Source organism: Nuphar pumila, chromosome 11 (assembly GCF_984573655.1).
Source record: "Nuphar pumila chromosome 11, dmNupPumi1.hap1.1, whole genome shotgun sequence".
Lineage (NCBI taxonomy): Eukaryota > Viridiplantae > Streptophyta > Magnoliopsida > Nymphaeales > Nymphaeaceae > Nuphar > Nuphar pumila.
Window position 1 is genome coordinate 7109913 of NC_143259.1, and position 23772 is coordinate 7133684.

The 23772-nt window shown below is 40.1% G+C and overlaps 1 protein-coding gene across 1 annotated transcript; it reads right to left on the reverse strand.

The window, feature by feature from the left end:
- Positions 1–739: 739 nt before the first annotated feature.
- Positions 740–2553, reverse strand: LOC149821796 (putative aquaporin TIP1-1). The gene is made up of 3 exons (XM_089981056.1): positions 2398–2553; positions 1992–2236; positions 740–1423 (listed from the first exon to the last, which is right to left on the reverse strand). Exons 1-3 carry the CDS (start codon positions 2534–2536, stop codon positions 1055–1057), a joined length of 753 nt encoding a protein of 250 aa, XP_089837182.1. The 5' UTR covers positions 2537–2553; the 3' UTR covers positions 740–1054.
- Between the last annotated feature and the right edge of the window lie 21219 nt (positions 2554–23772).

Below are 23772 nucleotides of genomic sequence, written 5' to 3' on the forward strand. Positions count from 1 at the left end.
TTTGTAGGGCGATATTAATATAATATTGTCATAATTAAGTTCATTCAACCATATAGTCATTATTGCTATAATTAAGCTTTGGATGATTGTCAAGTGACCCATAAGTCATTATTGCTTTAATTAAGCTCTCTTTTATATTTTAAGGTGGGGTTACCAAAGACATTACCTACCACCCATTCGATAATCAAAGGGAAAACTAAGAAGACCTTAAAAATTAATTGCCCAACTAAGGTCGTGTGTCTTTCTATGATCTAGTTGGGCCAATTTTACCTATATCCCATTTTCATGTGTTAAAATAACACAATAACTTTGTACTGGAAACTTCAGGGTGGTTATGAGTGTGCTGATATGAAGGCACCAGCTCAAACCCTGCTGGTGGGTCACTTAAGGCAGGGTGGTTGTGAGTGCCAACCGAGGTTTTTATCGCTTCAGAGAGGGTTCCTAGTCATAAAAGATAAACTTTGTAATATGAACTTCAAATTGGCAATGGTTCAAGTGATGGCATTTGTACCCAAGCTGATCAAGCCATTGAGTTGTTAGTTGGTGCAATGTAAGGTCTCGTTGGTAGGTTGTGATCCTCAAACGTACCACTTGTTTGAGCTGGGTTCACATGCAAATGTTCCATCATATCTGTTAGCTTAACATCAACTATATCGATAAGCCAACGTATATATATATATATATATATATATATATATATATATATATAGAGAGAGAGAGAGAGAGAGAGAGAGAGAGATGGTAGGTGAACATGCACAATAGGGACATGTTGAAGCATAACAACATCAAATTACACGAGAGATCACAGAATGGAGGAAGAGAATCCAAGAATACAAAAGAGAGTCCACTGATCCATCACCCACCACCGTCACCAGAACCTCATTAGCTTCACAAGGAGAGAGTGTGGAGGGAAGGATGGAATCACCACCACTGAATGAATGATGATGGATGGAGCAGAAATGACAGAAAGAAAGAAAGAAAGGAATCAAAGCGTTTTAGGAGAAAGGAAATCGGCCGACAACGAACTCCCCAAAGTAGTCTCCGCCGGTGGGCTCTAGTAGTCGGTGGTCGGGAGCTGCTCGTGGGTGCGGGAGATGAAGATGTGCTCGAAGATGAGGCCGGCGATGGCGGCACCGATGAGGGGTCCGGCCCAGTAGACCCAGTGGTGTGTCCAGTCCCAGCTGACCAGGGCCGGGCCGAAGGCGACGGCGGGGTTCATGGCAGCTCCGGTGAACGGCCCGCCGGAGAAGATGTTGGCGGCCACTGTGAGACCGATCGCTATGGGTGCAATAGTGCCGAGGGTGCCCTTATTTGGGTCGATGGCCGTCGCGTACACCGTGTATACCAGCCCGAAGGTCATCACTATCTCAAACACGAACGCGTTCCACACGGAGACGTCGGATAGCGAGAATATAGGCGTCGCCTGCACCCACACAGTCCAGCATTAGCTCCATCCACTCAAAAGGAAAAAAAAGAAAGATCCATGACATCGTGATGGGTACCATCACGGTGCTGGATTCGAGTATACGTGTTAGGGATTCAACCGGATCGGATTCAAATAAGCTAAATACATAGGAAAGTCGGATTTGAATCGGGTTGAAACAGTAAAAAAAATCAGAAAAGTTCCATACTGGATCCGGAATTTTGCATCACTTCGTGCAATGTGGGTGGTTGGTTTGAGTGATCTAGGCCTCGTGGTTCCACCCAGCATGGTTCGCGCCCATTACATAATGCTGGGTCCTGAACGTTAAGACTTAACGCAGGGCGAGAAGCGTGGAACCTGACGGCCTAGCTGCTTCTTAAATCTTATCCTGCTCGATCCTGAGGTAAATCTCGTCCAGCACATTACTGGATCGAGCACCCAAAGGTATCCTTGGAGGCAACATATCTAGTTGTCCAGCACTCGTTTCCGCATCCAGCACCGTAACACCAACAAAACAGAGTGGATGAGAAAGTGACGGTGCAGAAAGGAAGGGGAGGATGGGACGTACCAAGCCGTCGGTAGTGAACTTGAGGAGGAGGCAGGCGACGGTGGAGCCGAGCAGCTGGCCGATCCAGTACAGGATGCCACGGAGCAGCGTAATGTTGCCTCCGATGAAGGCGCCGAAGGTCACGGCGGGGTTCACGTGGCCACCGGAGATGTTGGCGCTCACCGCTACGCCTATGAACAGCCCCAACCCGTGCGCCAGCGACGCCACCACCAGCCCTGCCGGCGTGCTCCCACCCCCCAACTTGTCTGCCAAACAAAAAAATACACGCAGTCATGCACTGCTTATAACATGCCCAACTTTTTTGCAAGTAACAACTCTTATCATTTGAAAATGAAATCACATTATAACACTTTTTAAGCTTAAAAGAAGAGAGAGAGAGAGAGAGAGAGAGAGGCATCAAACGGACTCAAAGCGATGCCGGAGCCTTCGCCGGCGAAAACGAAGATGAGGGTGGAGATGAACTCGGCGAGGGCGCACTTGAGCGCACCAGGGTGCACTACCTCCTGCGGCGTCCCCCAAGCAATTCTCGAGAACGGCACCGACATCTTTCCTCTCTCTCTCTCTCTCTTGCTCACACACAGACGCTCTCTTCTGCCTGAGTCTAAGGTAGCTATATACACGCGAGAGACAGGGAGACTACCCGCTGTAGGCGGTGGTGAACTGGCTACAGCCCGTGGGCTAGAATTATTATGTAAAATATTTCTCGGCTATCCTTGTTCGTGGGGTAGTTTTCTTACAACCCCCTGCCTCGTCGTCGTTTTCCATACAGCTCAGCGTGGGCCCGACCCGCCGACCGAATGGTCGCTGCGTGCCACGTCGATCTGCTGTCTTGGGGTTACCAGAGATACCGTACGGAATCACACAAATAACGAAAATGGCCTCGAAAATGTCCGGATTTTTGTGTAGATGGGTTGGCTGGTTCTTGAGTGGGGGCCTGGGTTCAATAATTGGTTCGAATCCCATTGTTCGCTGATGGCCTGAAACTAGGGGTATCAATGGGCCTGGTTTACTCAGACCCGACCCAAACCAAACTCTATAAGATCTGGGTATGGTGATAAATAAGAAGACCCGATTAAGAGCCGAGTCATTCGAGGCTTAGATTTTTATCAAGCAAATGTATACCCAAACAGATGTCTCTCACAAATGAAAAATACTTAAGAAGATCAATGTATGCACACAAAGTGATAAAAGTGTGTGAGTATTATGGATCCTTAAAAAGACTACGAGACCAAATGGCTAAATTAGAACCTATTTGGTGAATCCTATTAGAGCTGAGTTCAGACCCAATACCATACCCAAAAATCTGATTCAAGTCTGGTTCTACCTGGGTCCGAAGCAAACCTGACCCGTTGACACCCCTACCCGAAACCAGTTGCTTAACTAGACCCGGTTCAGTTCAACGGGGCTCTCCTTGGTTCAGAAAAAGTGATCTCTTAGAGGGCGTTTGATTGCACGGACATGATTGGGTAGAATTGTCTCGGTGTTCCACTCTTTATATATATATATATATATATAAGGTGTTCCGAACTCCAATGCTCCAAGAAGAGGGGTGGAATAATATGACACCTAAGAGGTACCCCGCTGGACGCGTGGGACACCATGGGCCCGTCCGCCATTTTCATTGGACGCGTGGGACCTAGACAGTAGTGACCCGAGATGCTGCTGTCCATGCAATCAAACGCCTTTTTAATGATATCGTGCAAGATTTACTTTGTTTTGTTGTGATCATTGTCACACGATGAAATCTGTAGATATTTAAAAAAGAAATCGGTTTTTCCTCCATAAGGTCTCATGAAAAATATTGGCACATGTAAAATATAAATATAAAAATGTTACAAAATGTGTTTTAATAGAATTAATGTTGAGATAAATATGCAATATTTTTCAAATAAGTGATATTTGGAAAATATCATGTTTTTTCACTATTATGGCAGCCTTTCAAAATGCCATAATAAAATAGCAATGCTTTCAAAATATCAACTCTACATGTGTGGTTGAAATTAGATGGACGGTTCCTACTCTACTTATATTTTCAAGATTAATTTCCATATTTCTTCATTTGGGTCTCAAAAGTCGCAAACTTGAATAAACTATGAACAAGTTTGAGATAAGATTGAATAAAATGATAAAATTTGGAAATTAAAGCTTTTCTTTTTTATAGATAAAATATGGTTAATTATGCTTCTTCTCTATCTCTAGTCTCTACATCTCTTGCCAATTTTATTATGTTTTTTTTTTTTTTGCTGAAAGGTTTGAAAATTTGTAAGTGTAGACTCAGTCCGTGTCCCCTCATTGTCAATACACATTTTACTAAGCACATTTTGGAAAGAGAGCGTTGGTCCGGGTATGGAAAGAGAGCGTTGGTCTTGTTTGTCATTATACTAAACTAATGTAATTAGTTTGGATTTTAATGGAAGGGCACTGGTACTAAGCACCATAAAATATCTCGAGTAGGGGTGGCAATTTCTGACACGACCCGCCAACCCGACCCTTAGGCGGGTTCGGGTTGGGCTTAAGCCAACCCGTTTAATAAACGGGTCGACCCGTGTAACCCGTTTATTAAACAGGTCGGGTCGGGTTGGGGGTATGCCAACCCGCCAACCCGTTTAATAAACGGGTTAGGCGGGTGGGTCGACCCGCCAACCCGGCTCCCAACCCGCCAACCCGACCCGCCAACCTGCCTACCCGATCCATCAACCCGCCAACCCGACCCGCCAACCTGAAAACCTGTTTACCCGACCCAACCCATTTATTAAATGGGTTGGCGGGTCGTGTCGGGTTACCCGTTTATTAAACGGGTCGGGTTCGTGTTTGCCACAGCCGACCCGTTTAATAAACGGGTCGGGTTGAGGTATGCTGACACGCCAACCCACCAACCCGACCCGCCAACCAGCCAACCCGACCCGATTGCCACCCCTAATCTCGAGCCAGGATCAGGTGCCATCACATGGCACACTTTGAAGTGTGTAGCTGCACCTGCACCTGATGCCCTCCATCTTTGGTTGACAGTCTGTCAGTTGTAGGGCCCAAAAGCAGATAGAGGGCCGCCAGGTGCAGAGGTACACTCAAAGTGTGCCATGTGATGGCACTTGATCCTGGCTCGAAACTCTCACTTGGCTTATTAATATTTTCTTATAAAAAATAAATTTTATATTTTTTAATTTATTTTTTTATTGCCAAGATTTTGCCAAAAATGAGAGATTTATGAAAACTTTTCAAATTCTCGCGAGTTTTTGAAAAACGAGATTTTGCTGTTTTTAACGTTTGTCACTATGGTTCCCACTAATGAGGGAAGCAGCCTAGCTTCCAATATTCTTTCCTCTATTAAAAGAATGAAAATTCATGTGAGACAGCATTCAATTTGCTGCGAATCTCTGAAAGCTCTATTCCAGTGTCACTTTCCAAATTGAGAAAAGGGAAAAGCAACTCATTTCATCCAAAACAAGTTTTTTGAATGGAAACTTTGCAGTTACAGATCTACCATTGGAATGTCAAGGTATGGAAAAAAAAGGCATCCAATGAAAGAAGAGTAAATTCACAAACATCACACTGCAAATGTGTGAGTTCATGAAATAAGAAACCTTGGTGAAATAAGAGAAAAGGCAAGTGCAGATAGTACCATGTTCAAAAGAATCAAGGAGCAATTTTGGTCATTTGATCTAAATTTTTTTTTTCGACAAATGGTCAGAACTTCATTTGGTTTCGAATGCTACTGATAGATTCGCTAGAGATCAGAAATTGTTGAAGAAATAACCTGATTTTACCAGTGGTGACAAATAAACACTTGCATAGAGTGTGACCCCTTATTTTAACATAGATAAAAAAAAAATGAATCTACTATACTCCTGCAGTTTTGGAGTAGGCAAAACTTGGCATTGGTGATAACTATCACGATTTCTACTGTCTTTGGAAAATTATGCAATATGTCAGGTTCAGCTACCCTCTAGAAAATAAATGCTTATCCTTTATATATTGAAAATAATGAAACAATGCTCACATTTACTGTAGGCTCCAATTTTCACATGGTAGAAGAACATTTCCAAGCTTTTGAAAAGAAGAAATGAAATTGAAGGGTCTGACAGTGACAAACCCAGGAGACACCAGTACATCACCCCCATACATCTTAAAGCAGGCTGGTGCTGGCCCTGCTCACTGAGTGGCTTTAACTTGGTGGTTACCCATGTGGTCAGCGGGGTCCTGTATCAAGCTGAAGGCTCGGGATCGAATCTTGCAGGCTCATGGAGGCTGTTGTTGCTTTATTATGGTTGGGGCATGTAAGGCTGGATGGTCATTTCCTCAATCTAAGAGTTTTACCTTGCAAGGAGGTGGGCCCGGTTCTCGGTGAAGGTTTTCCTTCGTCGTCAAGAAAAAAAAAACTTTTTGATCATGTTTGAGAAAGTAATTGTCTTACAGTTTAAAAGCTCTGCACACCTAGCCAGGTGGGTTGCTCTTATGATCTTCAAGTTGAAGGATGTTGTGAGTTTGATATCTAGGGTGTGCATTTTTTTCGTCACGAGGTCGAAGCTATTGGGAAACTATCATTTTCGGAAAAGGAGTACCCATAAAGTTTTACGCCGAGGACACAGAAACAGGGTGGTAGTGGAAGTGGCACCTCTTGGTCTGTAATGGGATGTCTGAACCATAATGGTGGTTTCTTTATGTTGTCCAGAAAAAAAGTGATTGCCCTTTGGGGAGTCCAAACTATGAGCACAATGCTGGACACACTCCATTGAAAAGGTGGTTTGGCGCACTCACATGCATGCAAATTAAAATAAGCCCAGGCACTTACAATGAACTTTCAATAATGAAAGTGTTGAAGCTAGACTTGGAAAACTATGGCTTCAAACTGGCACTTACATTTTGTTGCAAACGCCCCCTTCACGATTCAAATTAATATAAATAACCAAAATTGATTTTAATTTGAAGCTTTTTGTAGGTCCTACTCACATGCTCAGAATTGTGGGCCCCCAATGAAACTGTGATAAAGTGGATCAAATTAGAAAATTGGTACTGAGTGGGCCCATACCCCTACCATGATTGGGTTGTGTGTGGTCCACCTCTTGGTAAGGGCCTCTTTCTTGTGTCTTATTAGCTTTCAATTCGGCAGAGTTTTCCTTCCTCTTAGTTCTGAGTAAACAATCTAGAAACCTGACCAATTTCATAAACCAAGGGCACATTTGCTAGAATTTCATGGGATTTGAAATCACACCACTTGAAAAGTGAGTAAAATGGCCCCTAATGTGATTGGGAATCACGATTCCATTTCACATTTGCTTGCATTGGAAAATGGGGCAAATGGGTACCGCTCTATCATCATTGTGAGAAAACAATTCTCATTTGGGGCTAAGGAAACAGACTCTTAGCACAGAAAGTTCACAAACTTGGTCACATTTGCGCTACACATATATAGCCATCAACCCCTTCAACAATCTTGTTGCTATCTTAGCAGAAATGTTAAGACTTCAGGAACAAGGTCATGCTTGCCCCAAAGGGGTTTGGCGTAGTGGGATGGGACCTAGGCCGCTAGGCAGGTGCTCTAGGTTCAAATCCCATGGGTGTTAGCCCTTGCGCAAGCCGAAGCATGGTAACTCTCTGGAGGAAAAGGGTTAGCCTATAGAGTTTTAGGCAGCCGTGACAGTGACCGTAAGTACGACAGGCAGAGCAAGAGTGTCTAGGTCTCTGCTGGTCCTGAGGGTGGTTTCTCCATGTAAATATCAGAAAAAGGAACATGGTCATGCTTCCTGTCCCGGAATTTTCAAATTCGAATTCAAATGTGTTTGACATTCAAAAAATACTTTCTAGCGTACCTAAGTCAGGAACAACGATTCCTGATTGTTCATAAAACAGAAAGAACTGGAAATTTGTAGTTGTCATTGTCAAAAAGTGTGTTCCAACCTAGCCTTAGTTACCCCTTGTAGCTTTACTTGTTAGTCAAATTTGAATGGAACCAATATCACAAATCTCAATATCGAGAAAAATATGGTCGAGGAAAAATCTTAGGGCATATAAAAATATAAAATATATGTATAGAAGATAAAGGTACAAAATTATTGAGTAAAAATCACCTCATTTTCATAATTTATTAGAAAATAGGTCTTCAACCATGTGATTGCAACAGGTAAGAAAGTTGTCCAAGGGCTTCAAAAAAACAACAGCCCTAAACGTGCCAAAACTTTGTCTCAAATTTTCATTTAGGCTTTGTTTGGGGGGCTGCATTGAGATCCAAACACCATTTTCATGTATTGCCAAAATATGGTTTGCCCCAAAATGTTGTGTTAAAGGAGGGAGTTGCCAAAAACATCCTCTCTTGAATGGTGTTGGGCTGCCAACTCCATTCACAATCCAGTGTTTTGGAAATTCCAATTCTCCCAAACAGCAGAGAGCATGAGAGTACTAGTGGAAACCACAACACACCTCTGATTCAAGGCTCCTAAACAGAGCCTTACTTAAGTCAAGACAACAAAATCCAAGGGCATATTTGTAGCAAATAAAGCATTTGAACACACTTTGAGTTGCTACAACTTGTATAATATGATTTTTAGCTTAATAGTTTCATACCTTCACTAGGAGCAAATATTCACCCTAAATAAATGGCATTTTCAAAATGAGTGATATTTTGAAAATATTGCATGTTTTTCGCATTATATCAGTGGCAATTTTGTCAAAATATCGGCGAAATCAATGAAGATCTCCAACCAATTACTCGAGTTACACTATCTAGAGAATGAAGTAACCACACACATTTGTAGATTGTAAGTATGGAAGGAGAAATGAACACCTTCGATTGGAAGCAGCTCCTCCATTTGCTATCCCTACATTGATCTAGATTTCTCATTCAACTTCATCACAAACAGGGAGGGTCTAAACATCAATTCCACTACTTGATCACAAACAGGGTCTAGCTAGAAATCAATTTCACACTCAAGGCCTTGATGCTGTTGCTTTTGAACAACTTTACCAGCTCCGGTGCCTCTATATCCTTGTTCAAATCATGGAAGTTCTAATATTCACAAAAAGCTCTTGGCCTCTTGTTTTTGACGAATCGCATCGAACATTTGTTTAATAAGAATGATCAAATAATGGACCTTGTGGGGTTATAGCTACGACCACTCCAAGATTTACAGCAATTGGCATCTTGTTAGCATATGCTAGATCAGGGTAGGTGTGGTTGAGTCATCCAGCAACATCCTACGGCTGAGAATGCACCCTAGTGGGTCACTAGATCAAGGGCAACATGCTACCCACTTGATCATTTTGCATTGTTTAGGTTGGAAAGGCCATTCATTTAATGCTCTTGTTCTTATGACAATAATGATAGTGATGAACCCTAGACGAGGAACAGAAGCCCAACAAGATTAGCTGATGTGGGTTGCCTGCAGAAACTAGCAAATGGGCGTTGCTTAAGCTGTTGTGAAAAATGAAGGCCCTCTTATCCACACGTGACTAGCACATGATGTTGAGGACCAAGTGGGCCCCGTGGTGAGTTGGCATTGGGCTGTCATTCCCATTGGTCAGCCTTATCCTTTTAAGCAGATCATCACGTTGGTGGGCCCACAAATGATTGATCTTTGGTAGGGCCCACAGTGCACTCCACGACTCTCTTTTTTTTTTGTTATTTTTTAAAGGCAAGCTGGGGTTAGGCAGTCTACCAGTTATACAACGATACCGTTGATTTGAACTTACAACCTACCAACACAAGCTGTCGCGGCACTAGATGCTCCTACCAGGCAAGGGGAGCATACCATTGCACTCCACTACTCGGATTGGATTAAGAAGAGTCAGGATCAGGTGCCATCACATGGCACACTTTGAGTGTGCCTTTGCACCTGGCTTCCCCCCAATATGCTTTTGGGCCCCACAAAGCCAAAGATGGAGGGCACTAGGTACGGCATGTGATGGCACCTGATCCTGGTTCGATTAACAAAGGGCGTTTTTGTTGGATATTTTAGATCCGGTTCAACTCTGAGTGACCTAATTTGACACACGGCACTAATAAAGGCATTAGTGGGGGAGATAGTGGAGAGGGGGTTAAGTGAATGTGAAGAGTTCACATTCAACATGGCATGTGAAGGGTTCACATACATGAATGTCATGTATGTAACCTCCACTCTCCTCCCACTATAAATTGAGGCATGACTGCTTGATGAGAGCAACCAAGGTGTCCTTTATTTCTCATTTGGGTTCAGGGTCCTACTCACCATCAACTTGACAGCTTTAGCTCATCGTGAGCGTCGATAGGCTAAGGAGAACGTCATGCACCTATGCCAACACTCGTTTCATCCATGGCGTCAACCGGTATGTATTCTTGCTTTTACATTCCGGTTATGTTTTTAGAATGCCTACATTGGGTTATGGGCCCACTTCTCATTCGTTGTGTGTGTGGGTGCGTCGACATTCATGCGGTACTCGACAAAATTTGTATCGATGAACTTCTCTCTTGTCAGACTCTCATTTACTTTTGAGAAGTTGAATGGCGAAGGGTGAGGAGTTGTCTGGTGCACAATTGCCTATGGGTCGGCATCTATTGTTGTCCTCCTGTGAAGGCAGTGACGGCTGTCATGATGCCTGAATCCCGTTTGGTGCCACATTTTGTAAGCCCTCGTCATGTGCTTCTCAGGTTGAACCCCTTGCTTCAAAAAAAAAAATTATACCCCTTTAAGAATCACTCTCGACGGAGTCAAACAGCATTGCGAATGACCCTGGCATCGAGGGTTGGCCACAGCTGGTCGGTCGACGCCGGTGACCACCTTCGATGTTGGTGACTACCCTCGACTGACTGTCGCTGGCAACAGCCAGCGACGGAGGCTGGATGTCGCCGAATGGAGGAGCATAAAAGCAGGGGGGTTAAGAACCCATTTTTTTATATTGAACTTCACCACTGCAGCCGTTGGCGGTCGACCCAAGGCATTGATAGCTGGTCGTTCACCGACCGCATTTGGGATCGACCGTCAAAGATGGCCGTCGACAATGGTGTTTGTTTCGGTGGACGCAATCACAGGGAACACCTGTTAGGCAGGCTCCCCTTCGTTGTTGCAGCTACCGCAGATGATGGTTGGTCAACGTGGACTGGTCGTTGCCATCGACTACAATGGCCTCAGTCGTCGGTGGTGATGGCAGTCGATTGAGGCTGCCTGCAAAACACAAGAAAAAAAAATGACTCACCTTTGTCGACGCCATTGACGGTGGAGGGTGTCTGTCGTTGGGTGGGGAGAGAGGGTCGTCATCGCCGACGGACTCACGGGTGTTGGTTGCCATCAACTGAAACAAGGGGGGAGGATTAAAGACCAGCTAGAGTGGCTTTCGGTTTCTCAAAAACCGAAAAACATCCGGCGTTTTATGTAAAATCTGTAAATTTCAACAATTATTGAAATAAATAAAAGTGAATTTCCTTCATAATAAATATGATGATATGATATTATTTGAATACATTGGGTCCAAATGGATCTTGGATCCGAACAAGATCATATGGAATCAGTAGTTGGATTCAGATATAGCAAATGGATTTGGATCCCAGATGGATTTGAAACCCCATTTGAATGCAATTGGATTTTTAATGAATCCAAATATTGTATGACCCCAATCAAGATCCGAAAGCCAATTGAGGAATTTTATAAATTCATAGTATTTGGGGATCCAACCCAAATTTGAGATCCATTAAAAAACTCATATGTATATAAATAAATTAATGTAGACATTATTACAATAAAAAGTGAAGTGGTGTTGTGGAGATGTTTGTTGCCTCTTTGAGAGATGATGTGAGTTCAAATCCCACCACCACACGCACGGTTTTGGTAAAGTGTTATGCTTTCTTTTTGACAAACAGACTATAACTCTCATATGTATATTAAAATAAATTAATGAATACTCTAATAGAAAGGAAAAGAGCAATAGTGTTGTGGAGAGATTCGTTTCTCCTTTGAAAAGTGACTTGAGTTCAAATCCCACTATACACACAGTTTTTGTTGTGGTATGCTATAATTCTTTTTAATAAAATCTTGATCAAATTTTAAGACTATATGTTTTTCTTTATGGAAGATAAAGACTAATTGAGAAACACAATAAGGGTTTTGGAATTCAAAATCTTGGTTTAAAAAACATGAAAAAATTTCTTCATTTAGCACACGCTTTTTCCTATAGACTCTAGAATAAAATTTAAGAAGAAGAAGAAGGTTGAAATTTTATTTAAGAAGCTAGATATTCCCTTCTTCTACTTTCACGAGTTTTCTTGATGAAGTTAAGGTGGTTGCCTTGTGTGTATAGATGGAAGAAAAGGTAAGATTTGAAATAATAATGCAAAAATGAAAGGAGGAAAGAATTGAATGGACGTGAATAAAGAAAGAGGAGGGACGGTTTCAAGAAATTTTGATTTATGGCAAAGAACCAAAGAAAACAAGAAGGGAAAAATTTCTGAAGTTGTCATAATACAAGCTATATGATTTTTTTTTTGGGTCTCAATCTCTCTCTCATTCCCCTCGATTTTCCTCTCTTCCCTTCTATCTCCTTTTTGTTGTGCTATCATCCATAGTGGAGGTGCTAGACGAATGAAGGACTACAAACCAAGATCCAGCCACATAACTCGTGAGTGTTTGATGATTCGACTCGTCGGAAGAGGTAGGGGCATTATGTTCTTATAAGCTTGCTTAGGGACGTGTGACACACGTAGACATCTACTGTCCAGATATATGTATAATCATACATATACTCAACCGTGGGATTAGATATATGTGTGATACTATTCGAAAGAGGACCAGACATATATTGAATCACGATTCAGATTTGTCAAAAAAATTTATATAGCTGTGATATGTTTTGATTCACTATTTAGATCTGTCAAAAAAATATATAGTGATGATACATATATAGGCTCATGGTTCAGATCTGTCAAAAAAATGTATAGCCATGATTTTGTTTTGATTCACTATTTAGATCTGTCAATATATATATATATATATAATGATGATATATATTGATTCACGGTTCAGATTTGTCAAAAAATTGTATAGCTGTGATATGTCTTGATTCACTATTTAGATCTGTCAAAAAAATTATATATAGTGATGATACATATTGATTCATGATTCAAATCTGTCAAAAAAATGTATAGCCATGATATGTTTTGATTCCCTATTTAGATCTGTCAAAAAATATATATAGTGATGATACATATTGATTCACGGTTCAGATCTGTCAAAAAAATGTATTGTTGTAATATGTTTTGATTCATTGTTTAGATTTGTCAAAAAAATATAACTATGATAAGTTTTGATTCACTGTTTTGATATGTCAAAAAAAATATACTTATGATATCTCTTGATTCAATGTTTAGATATGTCAAAAAGATATAGCTATGATATGTTTTGATTCACTGTTTAGATTTGTCAAATATATATATATATATATAGTGATTATACATATTGATTCACGGTTCAGATCGGTCAAAAAAAATATATCAACATGTTATGGTTGAGCACTGCAGACCCAGATTGTTGGATTCTGCCACAACCCAGCCCGCTTTTGAAAAATGAAGGTGCAATTGGTGTTGGGCACTGCAGACCCCACCAACCAGGTTTTGCTGCAGCCCAACTTATCTCAATATATATATATATATATATATGTGACTGGGCGTTGTAGACCCGGACAGTCGGATTCTATCGCAGCCCAGCCCACTTTTGGAAAATGATGGTTCTGTTGGTGTTGGGTGTTGCAGACTGGACAACAACTCATGTTGTTTTAATGGGGTCAGCAGCAACCCAAATTTGAATTTCAAAAAAATAAATAAAAGAAAATGATAGATAAGTAAAACAATGAATGTTTGCTACATTAGACAACCTGACACTCATTCAGGTTAGGTTCAGAAATGGACCGAAAGAGGTCTATAAAACCAGTCTACAAATAGCACAGTCTCAAATACATACATGTGTGTAAAAATTGACATATATAATTAACTATGTCAAGGTATACTTGTTGAAAGGGCTAAATTGAATAAGTTCTCAAATCGCACCTCAAACTATGATAATGCATATGAGGTGTTCACACTTTGAATACAAACTGGTGTTCAATTTAAAATCAATGGTGCCCTGAAAGGGGATTCTGTGTATTTCTAAATCTCATAAATACGTGTGTGAATTCGTCGAAACCGTATGGAGCCATAGGAGCTCTAGCGAATTCTATAAAAACATGACGTTGTCATGTACATTTGATTTGTGAAAATGACTTGACATGTAATGAAAGAGTGTTAGGCGAACATGAGCCTGTGGTTTGTGAATAGTTGTCCAAGTGTTTACTTGCACTATGTCGGACTCATTTACACTTGTTTCCACCCGAGTACGGGATGCAATTACGATATCTTTACAAGATGCTATGATATGAACCAAATAATATACAAACTAATGTAAACACTCTTAACTAAAATTTGGGATTTCTAGGTATACCTGAAAGATGGTATATTTTATTGGATTCTCTGGTTTCTAAGTACATCTGAAAGACAGTGTATGTTACCGGACTCATGGTCTACTTAAAGAGGTAGACGGTACAAACTCCATGGGACACTCTTTGTGTTTGTGAGAGCGAAGTATCTCACCCGGTCTCTAGTCCTCGAAGTTAGAGGGCCAAGACTACCAATGTGTCCTAGGTGGTCGGTCCAAGTCTTCTACAGAAGTTTCCAGAATGCATTATATTTTTAGTTCTTGCCATTGGAGAGTACTCTCTCGGTCATAAATCGTCCCCTTTGGATATTCGTACAGCTAGTCACTCAGGTCACTTGATAAAAATCGTATTAAACCCCTGAGTGGTCTCGGTCCGCTATGATGTTTAGCATGTGCGTACCCACAGAGCGTATTAATAAAAAAAACTTAAATTTTTACTTTTAACATGTAGTGATACATGTCTTTTAGTATCAAGATGGTGATACTTGGGTTTTAAATGAATATTGAAAAGTATTGATGTGACTTATATGAAATATGCAAATTATACCTTTATATTTGGATAGTTGCATGTTTACCTGTACACATGACATTATGCACATATACAATGATAGAATGTTGCTTACTTAGACTAATTGTAATCTGACCTCTCTACCTTTCTTGTTTTTCAGGAAATGAATGAGGTACACAGAGCGTATTGTAGGCGTTGTTGTGAGTGAAGCCATAAGATCACATATTTGTAGTCCTGCAGGTCTTTGATAAACATTATGACTTGTTATTATGATTTTTGTAATAATGATTAGACATTTAATTTATTGACATGATATTGAATGTGGCATGAATAACCTCTGTTATACCATGTAACTCACCCAACTATTTAACTGAATGGTTAACCAAATATTTCGTTGTAATTTAAAAAATATATATATTCCAAATTTTGAGTTAAATAATTAGAGAGTTACAACTTTGGTATCAGAGCAGTTCAAATATATAGACTCATGGCTCTTTCAAAGACCTGCAATAGCTCTGTAAGTATAAATTAGTTAAAATCATAAGTTTAGAATAAATTATAATAAATAAAACACTATGTATGAACAAATGTGAAATAAGAGCTTAGAATATTCTTTTGTTTTCTATTGCAATTAGATGGTGTGAGCAAATAGATGCAATAACATTATGGACACATTGAACAACCTAGTTGAGGTTGTGGGCAGCAGGCGATGACCATGCAGCAGATGGGTGCCAATCTACAACATATGGTGCAAGAGAAGATGACTATAGAAGGGGGTATGTCCTACAAAAACTTCATGGACATGGACTCACCTGTCTTCCTGGGAAAGACTGATCCAGAAGCGACAGAGAACTGGCTAAGAGAAATCAAACAAATTTTGAGTACTCGAAGTTCTAGAGGACCGTCAGATTAATTTTGGAACATACCACCTTAAGGAGAAATGTTGTTAAAGGTTGATGTATGACTTTGAAAAATGAGTGTAGAGTTTCAGGATGAGATTTGTCCTGAAAATGTCATGCTTATTCATTGAGAGGGGCATTGTTAGTGTTGTGACTTTGTGAGTTGACTCTTTAGTAGAATGTTATCCTTAAATATACGATATGTAAATATGTGTTAAAAGCAATTAGTGAACAACGGGAAGGAAGTAGTCGGAGAAGCAACAATAAGCAGCAGGAGAAGAAGCCTGAAGAACAAGAAGCCAAGAAGCCCTGATACCAAGGGTCACCTTCTAAGAGCAACGACAATTGTAGTACTTGCAGCTTCAAGCATGAAAGTCATTATGATGAGAAGAATATCAAGTGCTATAATTGCGAACAAACGAGACACATCGCGAGAAAGTGCTTCCAGCAAGTGTAAAGAGATGGAGCAAAACCTAGAGACAAACCAGTTACTCTAGGCTGAGTTTATGCAGCAACTCTGTCAGAAACTCTAGCTAGTCCGAATGTTATAAAATATATACTTCTGATTTCTGGTGTTAGTGCTCATATTTTTTTTACTCGAGTGCAACACATGGCTTTACTACCCCTACTTTTTCTACTTGTTCTACCTACATCTCTAGACATAAATTATCAAGTAGACACAACAGTGAGAAAGACCATTTGTGTATATAAGGTTACCAAGGGATGCATGGTACAAATTAAAGAACGTCTATTGTCGATGGACCTCCTAATATTGAAAGTTAAGAGAGTAGACATTATCTTGGTCATGGATTGATTATCTAACCATCATGCAATAATCAATTGTTGGAGAAAAAGTTTCAATTTTCAACACCCAAAGCCCCAATATTCACCTTTCAGGGTGTTAAAAAACTAGCAAAGCCGACAATCATTTCATGTCTTCGGGCCAACCACTACCTACAGAAGGGTTGTCTTGGGTACTTGGATTATATGAAGACAGAAGTTGATGATAACTTCTCAGTCGTGAAAGTAAATATTGTGCGAGAATTCGTGAATGTTTTCTCTGAAGAACTTTCAAGACCTCCACCAGATATAGAAGTTGAGTTTCAGATCGATCTAGCTCCTAGCACAATACCCATCTCTATTGCACCATATAGAATGTGACTTGCAGAGCTCAAAGAACTCAAAGATTAGATGCAAGAGTTGTTGGATGTTGGATTTATCTGACCATCGGTGTCCCCTTAGGACGCATTGATCTTCATAAAAAAGGATGGGTCACTACGCATGTACATCGACTATAAAAAATTGAATCTAGTAATAGTAAAGAACAAATATTCATTTCCGAGGATAGACAATTTATTTGATCAACTCCAAGGGGCAGCCTATTTTTCTAAGTCGAATCTACACTCCAGGTATCACCAGTTGAAAAATTGGGAGGTGGAAGTGGCCAAGATAACTTTCCGCTCAAGATATGGGCATTATGAATTTTTAGTCATGCTCTCTGCTCTCATGAATACCCCAACTGCATTCATGGATTTAATGAATCGGGTGTTCAGACCATTTTTGGACAAGTTCATGGGGGTATTCGTGGATGATATTTTTATCTATTCAACCAATAAGGAATAGAATGCAGAACACTTGAGAATAGTTTTGCAAAAACTTAGAGACATAAGGTATATGTTAAGTTCTCTAAATATGTATCATGGCTAGATCAAGTCTCATTTTTTAAACATATCATTTGTAAAGAGGGCGTGATGGTGGATCAAGAAAAAGTTGAAGTGGTGATCAACTAGTATATACCCAAGAATGCCATGGAGATTTAGCAGGATATTACAAGCACTTTGTTGAAGGATTTTCAATATTGGTAGCCACAATGACCAAGCTGACAAAGAAGAATGTGAAGTTCAAGTAGAACGAGAAGTGTGAACAAAGTTTTCATGAAATCAAGAAGTGATTAACCACTGCACCACTATTAGTTCTACCTTCTAGCACTTGCGATTTTACTGTTTATAGTGATGTGTCACATAAGGGATTGGGTTGTTTTTTTATACAACCTAGCAGGGTTATCACATACATATATCAACAATTAAAATTGCACGAAATGAATTACCCAACTCATAATCTAGAGTTAGCAGCGGTAGTATTTACACTCAAAATTTGGCGACACTACTTATATGGAGAATAATTTAAGGTCTATACTCACCATCAAAGTTTAAAATATTTGTTCTCCCAAAAGAAGTTGAATATGAGGCATAGGCAATGGCTTAAGCTACTTAAAGATTATGATTTTGAATTAAAGTACCATCCAGAGAAAGCCAACATAGTGGTTGATGGACATAGTCGAAAAGCAAAGTCAGCCATAAAAATATGTGTCAAACATGCTTGTCAACATTGTGAAGCAAAAAGTAGAAGTACAATGTCTTCTAGGTCAATTGATGTTTGTTCAAATGACCTTAGAGTCTAAAATTTGGTACAAAATTAAGGAGAAGCAACCCTTAGATCAATAATTAAAAGGAACCTGATCAGCAGTATCTAAAGGTGAAGTTTGAGATTTCAAAATGAATGACCATGGTATTCTGAGATTTTGAGATCGAATATGCATTCCTATGGACGAGAAACTTAGGAAACAACTTCTTGACGAGGCTTATCATTTCAGGTACTTCATTCACCCTAGCAATACAAAGATGTACAAGGACTTGAAAAATAACTTTTGGTGGAATGAAATAAAGAGGGATGTTGTAGATTTTGTTAGTAGATGCCTTGTATGTCAGCAAGTAAAGATCGAACATCAGAGGGCGGGTGGATTCTTGCAACCACTATCCATTCTTGTATGGAAGTGGACAGATATCATAATAGATTTTGTCACAGGATTTCCTAAGACCAAGGAAGGATTGACAAAGTCTACGCATTTTCTTGCATGCAAGACAACGTGTTTATTCGAGTACTTGGCTTATCTCTTTATTAGAGAGATAGTGAGATTGCACGAAGTGCCAGACTCCATTGTATCTTACAGAGATTTGAAATTCACCTCCAATTTTGGCAATGCTTTCAAGAAGTAATGGGGACTCAATTGAAGATGATTACAACCTTTCATTCTTCGACAGACAGACAGTCAGAAATGACCATTCAAACACTGAAGGATATGTTGCGAGCTTGTGCATTAGAATATCGCAACTCTTCACATGAGATTCTATCATTAATAGAATTTGTTTATAACAACAATTTTCAGGCCAACATTGGTATGGCTCCCTACAAAACTTTATATGGGAGATGTTGTAGAACGTCTCTATGCTAGGACCAGGTAGGTGAAAGGAAAACCTTAGGTCCTAAATTGGTTCGACAAATGAAAGAGCAGATCAAATTCATTTATAAAAGACTCCTAACAGCTCAGAGCCTTCAGAAAAGTTATGCAGATAAGAGGCGACATGAGTTGGAGTTTGAGTAAGGTGACCACATTTTCTTGAAGATATCACCTTTTAAAAAGGTAATGAGGTTTGAAAAGAAAGGAAAATTAAGTCCAAGATATATTGGACCCTTCAAAATTTTAAAAAAGATAAGGTCTACAACCTATCGGTTGACATTACCCCCATCGTTGTCCAGGATGCATAATGTGTTTCATGTGTCCATGTTAAGGAAGTACATGCCAAATCCTTCGTACATATTGAGTATTAGTGAAGAATCAATCAAGATTTTAGAATTCAAAGAGCATAAACTGAGAAAGAAGGTTATTCTGATGGTCCCAATAAGATGGAAGCATCACAACAGAAATGAAGCTACATGAGAGAGGGAGGCAGACATCCACGCATAATTTCTCCATTTATTTCTAGGTAAGATTCAGGATGAATCTTCTTTTAATGAGGGTGGAATTGTAATGTCGTCTAGGTGGGCATAACCCACCTGGAGGTTAGTTACAGAGAGAGGAGAGGTAGGTACCCCTTTCTCTCATGTATGGTAAGTGGGCAGAAAGAGAGGGGAAACATGTCTCTTAAATGAGACAAGAAGGGGTGAGGGGGTAACATCTACCCCTCACCCATGGCTATAAGAAGCCATGGATCCTCTCTCCCCCTGTCAATTTTGGTGAAGAGGTGAGAGAGAGGGCACACACTCTGAGAGAGAGAGAGAGAGAGAGAGAGGAATTCAAAGATTGAGAGGGAAGAGGAGAAGGAGTAGCGAACTCGAGGAACACCATCGTTGGCTAGGTAAGCACCTCCTCCCCCATCCTTTGAATAAAAAGGGCAGTCGACAATCGTACAGTTGTCGATGATTTGCAGAGGTGCGAGAATAAGAAGGACCTTGTTCCTGCCTTTCAAATCAGTAGTGAGGCATAGAGGGAGTTCTCTCTATCCTCACAACCGGCAGGTTGCCGATGACCGAAAAAAAAAAAGATCAAGGGCAGGGGGCAAACCTTGTCGCCTGTCGTTCGTGGTGAGGAGGCGCAGAGGGGTTCGTCTCCTCTGCCCTCACCGTCGGCTAGTTGTCAGTGGCCTGAGATTTCAAGAAAAAAAATACACAAAACACGGTGGTGCCATCACGTTCAAGTGGACGATAGGGGAGTGCCCTGCAACAACCGCCGACAATCATGAGTTTGTCGGAGGTAGCTGCACAGCAGAGAAGGAGGGAGATAGAGCTGACCCCGAGCATCGGGCACACTGAGTCTGCACTTAATGGCAGACTGAGTGGGTATGACCCAGACTGAGCCGGGTCTGCAGGCGACCGAGATGACTCGGTCTAAGCATGCCCATACCGAGTCAGGAAAAATAAATAAATAATAAAATTTAATAACAGACTGACTCAGTCTGGACATACCAAGTCGGTTTGAGCATTTTCGGCAGACCGACTCGGTCTGAACATACTGAGTCGGGTATGACTTACTTTCGATAAGACTAACTTGATCTGAACAGACCGGGTGAGGTCTGACATGTTTTGACAAACTGACTCGGTCTGAACAAATCGAGTCGGGTCTAACTTACCTTTGGTAGACCGTCTCGGTCTATACAGACTGTCTCCGTCTGTACAAATCGAGTCAAGTCTGTTTTCTTAGCAGACCGACTCAGTATGGACAGATCGAGCCAGATCCATAATCATGGTAAAATGACTCAGTTTGGACAGAATGACTCAGTCTAGACATACCGAGTCGGGTCTGCTTTCTGTAGACCGACATGGTTCAGATTGAGTCGGGTCAATTATTGGCAGACCGACTCGATCCTTATCGATTCAGGCTAATGGTTGGGACAGACTGACTTTGTCTAGACCGAGTCTCGTCTGACAGACCAACTCATACTAGATCAAGTTGGCCATGTTTTAGAAAAAAAATAAAATAAATATAATGAATAAAAATATATAATATTCATTTATATATATGAGAATATATATATATATAGGAATATATATGTGCGTAAGCGGATATGGACATGTACATGGAGCGGGGTGAAATAGAGATGGTGAAGACCTCGATTTTCTCAATACGAGTTGGATTCAGGTTTGGATCCAAACTCAGATCGGATCTCGTGTGCATAAAGTGAATCTAAAACTAATTGGATCTAGTTGAGTCTAATCCAAATCATTTTCATCGTTGATGGCATACTTGTACCAAACAAAAAGGTTTGGATCGGGCATACCAGATCTAAGATCTAGTCAGGTTTATAGTTGAAAACTTAAATGATCCAATTTAGAGTAAGAGTGGATCTAGATTCAAAATTCAACTGAAAGATCCAATTGAACTAAATTTGAACTGTAGTGAATGCAAATTTGGTGTGGTGTAAAGATAAAATGAATCGAAAAAAATTATATGAACCCAAGGATGGTTGAAGAGTAAAAAGACCATTTTGCCCTCAATATGCTCAATTAGTAAATAAGGCATAACTTTTCACCCCGATATCGGATTCAAATGATTTTTAGATCCTTTGATTCTTCTCTTTGATTAAGATTCATTAGCAGAGGATATGATGCCAAACTCTGAGAAAATAGATTCAGAGTTTATCATTAAAGCATAGGGGTATTTTCATATTTTTTATAAAGATGGGGCTTTAAATAATGATACTAGATTTTTGTCTATTTCATAACAGAACGTGCGAGAAGACTAAGGGTATTTCTTAGAATTTAGAATTTTAAGCTTTTCATGTAAGTGAACATTTGCAAATTTCTTCTTAATTAAACAAAATACATGTTGGTTAGTTTAGGCGTCCTACAAATATGATTTCATATATTTTAAGTGTGCTAGTTTTATTTTATTTTGAATAGAATAATTGTTTAGCATGTTTAGGGATCCATAACCTTGATGTTGTGAATGATACTTAAATATGATGATACATGCTACATGTTTTTAGATTATGACATTATTTAAATTATGAATGTATCATGTGTGGAGATAATCATGGCATTACTGCATGTAAAATGTTGTTAAAGGTTTACGTATGACTTTGAAAAATAAGTGTAGAGTTTCAGAGTTTCGAGATGGGATCTGTCATGAGAATGTCACACTTATGCCTTGGGAGGGGCATTGTTAGTGTTGTGGCTTTATGAATTGACTCTGTAGTGGAGTGTTATCTTTAAATATACGATATGTAAATACGTGTTAAAAGCAATTAGTGGACATACATTGATTATTGTATAAGGCACTAACCTTAAGAAATGAACGTTAAAAGAATAATGTTCATGGGATAACCATATAGAACATGATAAGAAACTTTACTAGGTAAGGCATGGTCTAGGGTATTGTTTGATGTGTGTACCTCATTCGTACATTGAGATTTGCTTAAAAAATTTAGGTGACCTTTAAGGGTTAAAACACTGCTCACTAGACACATGTAGGATGTAACATGAACCACAAAACCTTAGGGATAGGTATAGCTCTTCGACACCTTGGAGGCAAGTATAGCTCATTGAGCACATTGGAGGCAGGTATAGCCATCTAAGTTCTTCGGTTAGCTATCAATGAGCAGTTTATGGCTTTCGGAGAGCAGTTACAATACTTATATATATAGTCTGAGCCGGTTTGGACTATGTTGTTGTAAGTGGTTCATATGTCTGACCAATGCCTTATACTCTGAGTTGTCTACATGAGTTGCTACGTCAAAGAAGGATATTTTTCGAATAGCTGATTATAGTAAAATATGAGTATTTACTTTGAAAATGATGATAGAGATACGATAAGATAGAGATACGATAAAAAGAGTACAAATCTATAAACATATGTACTTAATTAACAAACTAAACTAAGATTAGGAGTTTAAAGCTTACTATACTTGAAAAGTCATGTATGTCTAATTTGTAAATAAAAAACTTAATGAGTGGTAGATTCACATTCTCTAGGTTTAGAACATGTTTGATCGAAAAAAATGTTCAGAACATTTTTTTTAACAAACGCCCTCCGCCGTGTTCAATATACAATGTAATTGTCGATCCACCTCTCCATGTTACTAAATGAAGAGGAACGGAGGTGACGAAATAAAATATTGTGCATCGACGGGCGCACCAAAAATGAACAGGAACAGTACTCTCTCACCTCCGGAGCGCTCAAACTCGAAAAAGACTGGGAATCGACGAGCGCCCCTCTTTTGTTTACAATCACGCTCGATGGGAGGATGGTCAATGTGCTCTTTGTCACCGGAAAGGAGGATTCCAGCGACTCAGCGGTTGGGGTCCATACAGGAGGCAATCAGGGCGGTCGTGGAGTGCGCCGGTGGAGAGAGTTCTGGCGAAAAACAGTGGAGGATTGATAGGAAGAGTTGAAGATGTGGGGTTGCTGGTTCTCTCTTGTCATTGTTTTGAAGACAAATGTGTAGATTTGGGTGTTTCATTCATTTTGTGGGGGTAATGATCAGGACATCAGGTGGTTTTGGTTTTTGGGATGTTAATTATCATGAAATATTAATATTGGGAATGGGTTTGCATGCCAAATCGAGACACTCAGTGTATTTTTTGCATTTTTCCTGTTATTCTCAGTGCATTTT

Coding starts and splice junctions, on each gene's coding strand:
- LOC149821796 (XM_089981056.1), bottom strand. CDS start 2,536: ATGTCGGTGCCGTTCTCGAGAATTGCTTGGGGGACGCCGCAGGAGGTA. Junction 2,237..2,397: donor AGGCTCCGGCATCGCTTTGA/GTCCGTTTGATG, acceptor TTTGTTTGGCAG/ACAAGTTGGGGGGTGGGAGC. Junction 1,424..1,991: donor AGTTCACTACCGACGGCTTG/GTACGTCCCATC, acceptor GTGTGGGTGCAG/GCGACGCCTATATTCTCGCT.